The sequence below is a fragment of the Danio rerio genome, chromosome 25 (genome assembly GCF_052040795.2).
Source record: "Danio rerio strain M-AB ecotype USA chromosome 25, GRCz13ab, whole genome shotgun sequence".
In the NCBI taxonomy this organism is placed as follows: Eukaryota; Metazoa; Chordata; class Actinopteri; order Cypriniformes; family Danionidae; genus Danio; species Danio rerio.
In genome coordinates, this window is record NC_141045.1 from 1,250,001 (window position 1) to 1,260,000 (window position 10,000).

The following is a 10,000-nucleotide window of genomic DNA, read 5'->3' on the forward strand; positions in this document are numbered from 1 at the left end:
CAATATTTGTTTGAGTGTGCGTTTAAAGGCTTTTAATATTTTGAAAATGAACATATTTTTTAACATAACACCTTGTTTTTAGGGGGAGAGGAGCGATTGTTGTGTTAAAATGTTGTATTTTATTGATAATTTTACAGGTAAACAAGATGAAATGTCTTGCAGGATTACATAAGAATACACATTTAACGATGGTGTCGTGGCTATGAATGGGTCACGTGTGATAGAGTGGGCGGAGCTACCTCCGCGGCGGGAGCGGCTCCCAGCTTCAGTCAGTCAGTCAGTAAAGCAGAAGGTGTCCGGACAGTCATGATGCGCTCGCGGGATTTATCCACGGATTTAATGTGAATTATCGATAAATGGGGTCTGTGAGATGGAAAACACATCAGCAGTGGCTGATTATATTCTGGATTTTATCGTTTTCAGGTAAGAGATGTTTCAATCGCCTGTGTTTTGAGTGGAATCTCGCGCGTAAAGGTTGGAGATCTCCAAGTCCTCGGTGTTTGTTTACTATCGCTAAACTAATGATGAACTCTCCAGATTCGCTCTGTCGATTGATTTAGCTTGTTGTTCGATTATTTTTCGATGTGATATCAGCTGTCGATGCTTCTAAATTTAATATGAAAGTCATTTAATACACGCAGGTGCTTTGGATACGAGTGAATGTTGCGTTTTTACCATGTCTGCCTTTGTATGTAATGGTGTTCTAGCATGAAGTTATTATTTTTACTAATATTAGTCCCTTTATAATGCTGGGGAAATGTTAGTCAGGTCTTATAAAAAGGATTTCACATCTAAATGTACTGTTTAATTATCATATATTGTTGTTTTTAGCAGAATATGTTGTTATTTTTAAGATAGCATGCCGTATTTGTCACTTTTTAACCTCTGTTGTAGACATGTCATCAGTATTTAATGTGTTAAATTAAAAACTAAGCAAGACAAGTTTACTTCTATAGCACATTTCATACACAATGGTCATTTGCAAGTGCTTTACATAAACCAGATAAAAGAAACTTACAGTATAGGTATAGGAATTAAAAACAGCATTAAAAAACATTAAAAATGTGTTAAATCGGATTAAAAAGATAAAAAACAGTTTGAAATGGCTTTTAAAGATCTGACAAATGTACTCCATGTTATAAATCAACATTGCTGAATAAAAGATGGAATAAACAGTTTTGATATTTATATATTTATTGAATATTTGGATATTACATGATGCATTTTGTTCAGTTTTCTTATATATGAATGTTTGTGTGCATTATTTGTTTGTTTATTTACATATCTATCCATCTATGCATCCATCTATCTTCCCATTCATTCATCTATGCCTAAGTGAAGGTGCATTTTCTGAATAATTACATCTTTTCAGAAATAAATTGTACTTTTATCATTTATTTAATGGATGTACTTTTAGTGCTCTGTTTGCAGAAAAACATTCATTCTGATCATCTGACGCAAAAATTGTTTTAAAATATTATATATATATATAACATTAATTTGTGTTTTGACTGGAGTTGTATTAAGATGCAGCAGATTTAGATTTCCATCAGTCTTAATATTGGACGCATGGCCTGTTTTCACCTTGTATTGTGTGAAAAGCTGCAGTCATGAAGATCAGAAATAAAAGGCCTCAGTGTCCAGCAAAAGCACCGATGGCAGGATGATTTTTCTCTCTCAGTTGACCGTGAATAAGTGGATTAAATCTATTGAAATGCTCTCAGTTCAGTGGCCTGTTCAAATCTTGGCTCTCTGCAGTTATGGCTGTGATATGGCAAAACTCTTATTTCACCATGTAACTCGTATTCTAATAATCATATAGAGTTGAAACTAAAATATTTGATCTGAAATGAAATTTAAATATTTTTTCTGCAATTTCCAAAGTGTTGTTTATCATTCTTAACCACATTTTAATTTCATTTTCTTGTGGAAAAAGGCAATTTTTTTGTTTGGCTGGAGTAATATATATATATTTATTATGGAGTAATAATATATAGTTACACATATGTAAATATTTATTATTATATAATATTAATATATTAATATTATATATATATATATATATATATATATATATATATATATATAATATATTAATATTATATAATAATAAATATTTACATATGTGTAACTATATATTACAATATTAAATATAAACTTAAATTTTTAATGATTAAATAAATATAAAATAATTAAAAAAAAATTTATATAAATATTGATATACTATAACTACTATAAATTGAAATAAATATATAAATAATTTGTATAAGTTAATATGATTCAAATAAACTAATTAACTATTAAATAAATGTTGTATTATTAATTACATATAAAATAATTTATTTAAAGATTTAATAAAATAAATATGAACACTATAATTAATATAAATTTAAACAAATATATAATTTATATAAGTTAACATCATTTAAATAAATGAATTAACTATATTATTATATAATAAATGTTTTATTATTTATTACATATAAAATAATTTAGTATAAAGATTTAATAAAATCAATATGAATATAAATACTGATATACTAAAGTTATCATACATTTAAATAAATATATAATTTATATAAATTAATATAATTTAAATAAGCTAATCAACTATTAAATAAATATTTTATTATTAATTCCATAGGAAATAATTCAATTAAATAAAGATTTAATAAAATAAATATTAATATAACTATTGATATAATGTAATTAATATAAAAAACATTAATTATTTAAATACAATTAAATATTAAATATTGAATAAATGTTTTATTAGTTAACTAAAAATAATCTACGCAAAGATTTAATGAAATAATATTTATAATAACAAAATAACATAAAATATAAAAATAGTGATATAATATAAATAATATTTAATTGTTTAAAATTAAATTTGAATTTTTTATTATTATTAACTAACTAGAACATAATTTAATTACATAAAAAAATTATAAACGTATAATATTAATTTAAATAAAAATAATTACAATATCAACAGTTATTAATGACTAACCTATTTAATCTAAAGTTGCACTTTAAGCTTAATTCTAGTATCTTGCAGAATACCTCATAATATTATGTGCTGTCATCATGGTGAAGACAAAAGAATTTAGTCATTAGACATTATTTATTAAAACAATTATCTCTATAAATGTGCCAAAAAGTCTCTGTTAATCAGCACTTACAGCAAGAAATAAAATGTGATGTAAATATGTGTAAACTTCAGCAGAGTGTGTAGCATCATTGCTTAACCCAGTGTGTGTGTGTGTGTGTGTGTCCTTCTGCAGGTGTGTTTGGCTTCAGTGAGTTATGGTTCTCCATCGAGCCTCAGGATGTGAGTGTATCTGCGGGTCAGCATGTTGTTCTGGACTGTCAGGCCGGAGGCGAGTCTCCCGTAAGCGTACGTTGGCGGAAAAACGGCGTCCAGATCCAAGAGAGCGAGTGTGTGCGCTTGCTGTCTAACGGATCGCTCTGTGTGTCCAATTTGACCCAGCAGAGAGATGAGGGTTACTACCACTGCGTCGCTAACAACCAATACGGAGCCATCATCAGCCACAGAGCCCGGCTTACAATCACAGGTGTGTGTGTTTATATGACATACAGGTTCATATTTGGATTTAAAGAGCACCTATCATTCAGAAATGACTTTTATAAGGGGTTTAAACACATTTGTGTGTGAATATAAGCAGCTTCTAATAGTGAACATCATTTAATTGTATTGTTTATGATCAGACTTGATGAAGGAAACACTTTGATTGACATTCTCCCTCATTAGATGGGGAAAGCCCCGCCCACTAGTGCCCATCTCATTAGCATCTCCAGCAGCCCTGAGTGAGAAGCAGCCGTCTGTGCATTAGCCATTAGAATGTTTGAGCTGCTGAAGAGAATGTCAGCATAGACTCAGAGGATTATAGATGTGGAGCTTTAGATGAAGCCATAGACTGACACAAGCATGAAGCACACACTCAAACTGATGCACACATGCATATAACATATCACCATGCCTTAACACAGGCGTCTGTAGCTCCACCCTCTTTTGAAAAGAGCACAATCTCATTTGCATTTAAAGCGTCAGTCACCAAAGCACCACAATTAGGATTAAATCCTGAAAGGGTCAGTTTCAGAGAGCATTATTTTGAGCTCAAGCTGAATGAAACTCACTCTAGATACACCAGAGATGCATTTTACATCTTGTACAAGCAGCAGGACAGAACTGCATAATGTAGAAACATCGATAAACCCCCACATTGATAATTGAGGAAAGTCAATGTGACCAGGACGTCCTGCAGGCTGAAAGGGGTTTGCATTGGTTTGCTCGGGGTCCGTCTGTCCAGAGGTCAGGGGGCAGAGGTTAGGGGTCAGCAGGGTTGTGGGAGCGCCTTTATTCTGATGCGTTCAGCAGTGCAGGTCTATAGAGGAGCAGCAGCGGAGGCTTTGTTTGAGAGTTTGTGTTCATGAACAGCAGCAGCTGACAAGGAGCAAATCTGCTCTCGAACCTGCTGTTCTCTCTCTTAGACAGCATTCATTAAGATCAAGTTCAAGACAAATACAAGGTAAACCCGTACAGATGATTTGAGGTCAAATGTGCATTTTTTGTGTTGTTAGCATTTATTGCATATGTCAAAATTATTTGCCCTCCTGTGAATGTTTTTTTTCTTTGTCGAAATTTCCCAAATGATGTTGAACAGATTGAGGAAATGTTCACAGTATGCCTGATAATATTTGTTCTTCTGGAGAAAGTCTGATTTATTTTATTTCGGCTAGAATAAAAAGCAGTTTTTAAATGTTTTAAAGCCATTTTAAGGTCAATATTATTGGCCCCTTCAGCAATATTAGTGTTGGATTGTCTCCAGCACAAACCACTGTTATACAATGACTTGCCTAATTACCCTAACTTTACCCTAATTACCCTAGTGAAGCCTTTACATGTCACTTTAAGCTGTATAGAAGTGTCTTGAAGAATATCTAGTCTAATATTATTTACAGTCATCATGACACAGAGAAAATAAATCAGTTATTAGAGATGAGTTATTAACACTATTATGATTAGAAATGTGCTGAAAACATCTGCTCTCCATTAAACAGAAATAGGGCAAAAAAATACACCGAATGCGAATAATTCTGACTTTAACTGTACAGTGCTCAGCATAATTGAGTACACCACATTTAAAAAAAAAAAACATTTTAATCCATTTCTTAGTGAATATAGGTTATATATTTTGACGCATTTTAAACAAAACTGATTTAATAGACAGATATATTTATTAAAACAATATTTTAGTCACCCAACATCTAACATAGAAAGATAATGCTTTTAAAATTCAGCAGAAAAGTGCATTTTATACTGCATTTTTCTTAAACCAAAGTCCTACATGCAAGCATAATACAAAGAACTCATTTAATTTGACCCTAAAACCAGCTGAAAAAATTCTGTATTTTTTTTTTTTTGCCGAAAAAAGGAGGCTCGATCCTGAATCTACAGGTTTGACATCACATCCTAAAATGTTACACACTTATACACTTTAAAATCATGTCTATAAAAAAAAAAAAAAAAAAAAAAAAAAAATATATATATATATATATATATATATATATATATATATATATATATATATATATATAGGATGAACCATTTATATGGAGACACCTTAATAAACATATTGAGAATTTCACAAGAAAAGCAATGGTGTGCTTGTTTTTAAACTTAACTTTATTTTTTCATGAGTTATATACAAGCCTTCTCACATATACTAATGTGCCACAAAGAGGACGTTAATACCACCAACCGTTCCCATTTTATTAAGGTGTATCCATATAAAAGGCCCACCCTGTATATCGCCACAGTGTGAAAAAAATATATCATTCATTCCTTTTCCTTCGGTCCCTTTATTCATCAGGGGTCACCATAGCGAAATGAACCGCCAACGTGTCCAGCATTATACAGTGGATGTCCTTTCAGCTGCAACCCTGTAATGGGAAACACCCATACACACTCATACACTACGACCAGTTTAGTCCATCAGTTCCCCTAAAGAGCATGTGTTTGGACTGTAACCGGTGCACCCTGAGGAAACCCACGCCAACACGGGGAGAACATGCAAACTCCACACACAAACACCAACTGACCCAGCCGAGACTCGAACTCGCGACCTTCTTGCTGTGGGACGATAGTGCTAACTACTGAGCTACAGTGCTGCCTATCCTTTATAATAATGCATATTTAACTTTATATATCGCCACAATGTGAAATAAATACAATATAATAATAAGTATTATATAATTTATCATCCCTTCTAATTTTGGGGTGAAAAATGACTTGGAAATGCATATACAAACAAATGGAAATGCACATACAGTTGAAGTCAGAATTATTCGCCCGCCTGTTTATTTTTTCCCCCAATTTCTGTCTAACGGAGATGTTTTCAGCACATTTCTAATCATAATAATTAATAACTCAGTGTTAATAACTCATCTCTAATAACTGATTTATTTTCTCTTTGTCATGATGACAGTAAATAATATTAGACTAGATATTCTTCAAGACACTTCTATACAGCTTAAAGTGACATGTAAAGGCTTCACTAGGGTAATTAGGGTAACTAGGCAGGTTAGGGTAATTAGGCAAGTCATTGTATAACGATGGTTTGTTCTGTAGACTATCGAAAAAAATAGCTTAAAGGGGTGAATAATATTGACCTTAAAATGGTGTTTAAAAAATTTAAAACTGCTTTTATTCTAGCCAAAATAAAACAAATCAGACTTTCTCCAGAAGAACAAATATTATCAGACACACTGTGAACATTTCCTCAATCTGTTCAACATCATTTGGGAAACATTTAAAAAAGAAAAACAAATTCAAAGGAGGGCGAATAATTCTGGCTGCAACTGTATTTATTTTAGGAATATTACAGAGGCGGTTTTAGATTTTGCTTATTTTACAACAGAAATGGTTCAGTCTAAAGTTTTGCTCGTAGTTTGCTAACAGTAAACGGGGTGTACAATAAGTGTTTATTACAGTATTTGTGTAAATCACGGGCAGTTTGTGTCCTGAACACATTTAATCAGAGTCTCGGACAGACGGACTGGACTGACCTCTGACCTTCTGTGCTGTTTGACCTCAGCATTGATCTGGACTTTACTGCCCAGATGAGCAGATTTAACAGCGGAGGTTTGCATTGTGTGTTCATTTCATTGCTTTTAATAAACATTAAGAAGAACATGTTTAATTTGCACATTTAAAATAGTTCAGTCATGATATATTTAGACACTTCACAATAAAGTTTCATTCGTTGATGTTAATTAGGGTTTGAGCATCGATTATGTGTGTATCTGCAATAGTCACATTGCAGGATGAGATTATTCATTAACGATTAAAAGATAAAGAGTTTTTTATTATTATTTATACAGTGATGACCATGTTTTTCCCAGAGATGGGTTGTGGCTGGAAGGGCATCCGCTGCGTAAAAACCTGCTGGATAAGTTGGCGGTTCATTCCGCTGTGGCGACTCCGGATTAATAAAGGGACTAAGCCGACAAGAAAATAAATGAATAAGGGAATGATGACCATGTTTTTTACATTTGATTGTGCTTGAATACTGTTAGACTCCCCAGAAAACCACACAGCTCTGTTTATTTATTTATTTTGCTTGTAATTGAGCGTAATTTATGCAGATTCCCTGCACAGAAAAATACTTGATCACCCCAGCCGATTTAAATAAATGAAATCTTTCCAAATTGAGATATTCTAAATCATGTGGTGGATTTATCTTCATCTTGTGATATATGACGGCAAAACAAAATATCACAATATTTAATGTTTTAATGAATGCATTAATAGACATGAAATAATAATGAACAATGCATTATTATCATTATTAATCATGGTTCAACATTTGCTAAAGCATTAGTAAAATTCAAGGTTGTGCTTGTTAAAGGGTTAGTTCACCCAAAATTGAACATGTCCTGTTAATTTACTTAATAACAGGTCATCTAAGATATAGGTGACTTTTTTCCCTTCAGTCAAACATTAAAGCAGATTTTGAGCTGGATCTGTGGTGTTTGGGGATTATAATTGCAGTGTATAGTGACAGGTTTTTTAGATAAAATATACAAACCAGTCCAAATCAATAGCCATGGCTCCTGATGTAAAGGGAAACCATCACTTTATTTAATTTTTATATTCTATTATAAATACAAATGGGGACCAGGCGTTTTTTTGTGTTGAAAATGCAGAAATGGCCTGATACTACACTGTATATATTATATTATATTATATTATATTATATTATATTATATTATATTATATTATATTATAGCATTTTATATTATTTATATTATTTTATTTATATAGAATATATTATAATATATTATATGATATTATATATTGTTACATTATGTTATTATATTATTATATTTCATTATTTCGTTATTATATTATATTATTGTACTATATTAAAAAACTTATATTTATTTGTTATATTATATTATATTATTTATTATATATTACAATATTCTTCTATTATATTGAAATATTTTATCCTTTTATTATATATTATTATATTATTATTAATATTATACTATATCATAGTAGTTATTATATGATATTTTATTATATTATATTATATTATTAGTATTATATCTTATTTTATTATATATTATATTTATTTTTATTACTATATTATTTAATTTTATATTGTTATTTTTTATATTATGTCATAATATTTAATATATTATATTCTTTTACTATATATCGTTATATTTTTATTTTATATTATATATAATTATTATGTTATTGTATTTATTATACTATAATATTATATTTTCTTATTATATTATATATTGTTATATTATTTTATTATTTATTAATATTATACTATAATAATACATTTTTATATTATAATAAATATTGTTATAATACTATTGTTATTATTATTATTTATATTATATCGTAATAGTTATATTATTTTACAATATATTATATATTGTTATATCATTATTATATTATATTTATTTGTATTACTATATTATTTAATGTTATTTTTATTTTATGTGATAATATTTTACATACTACATTGTTTTATTATATATTATAATCGTTTGTGTTTTATATTATATTATATATTATTATATATTATTATTATTATTATTATTTATTGTATTATTTATTATACTATACCAATATTATTATTATTATTATTTTTAAATTACATTATATATTGTTATATTATTATTATTTACTATACTATATTAATGTAATTTTATATTATATTAAATATTGTTATAATATTATTATTGTTATTAACATTTATATAATATTATAATAGTATATTATTTTACATTATATATTTATATATATATATGTTATATTATTATTTTTTATATTATATCATAATAGTTTTATATTTTTATATTATATTATATTATATTATATTATATTATATTATATTATATTATATTATATTATATATAGAAACCATTTACACAAACAATTACACACAACTGCAAGTAATGCATTGAAATAAACATAACATTTTATTTACTTTTATTTTCTTTGCCTCCAACAATCCTCTAGTTTGTTGTCACTTCATTTGCATTAAAGTGACTTTAGCCGTGTGTACAACATGGATTCCACACTGCGATGTGAGCTGCATTATAAGACACTCATTTCAGACCAGAGCCTCATTGATTGGCTGCTCATTACTCACTGTCATTGGTCGATTGATTCATTGATCAGAGGCACTGTTTATGATTGGCTGCTGTGATCTCTGGCCTCTAAAAGACAGCCAATCAGATCAGATCAGATTTGAGAGCTGTACGCCTCACACACTGCTGTTTATTGATGTGCAGTTTGTGTTTGTAGTTCATTGAATAAACAGTTTATTATTGGTTAAATGACTGAATGAATATAAAAGACGGAGAGGATCATTAATAGAGGAGGTTTAGTCTTATCTTGCGGTCTTCATTATTGATTATTCGGGATGTCTCTGTTCGTAACCTCATT

At 29.3% G+C, this 10,000-nt stretch overlaps 1 protein-coding gene across 1 annotated transcript in view; it reads left to right on the plus strand.

The window, feature by feature from the left end:
- The first annotated feature begins 275 nt into the window (after positions 1–275).
- The window catches only part of prtgb (protogenin homolog b (Gallus gallus)), a 36,985-nt gene continuing 27,260 nt past the window's right edge, over positions 276–10,000 (plus strand). The window contains 2 exon segments of the mRNA NM_001442815.1: positions 276–423; positions 3,288–3,578. Of these exon segments, the coding sequence (NP_001429744.1) occupies positions 357–423; positions 3,288–3,578 (358 nt within the window). The 5' untranslated portion in view covers positions 276–356.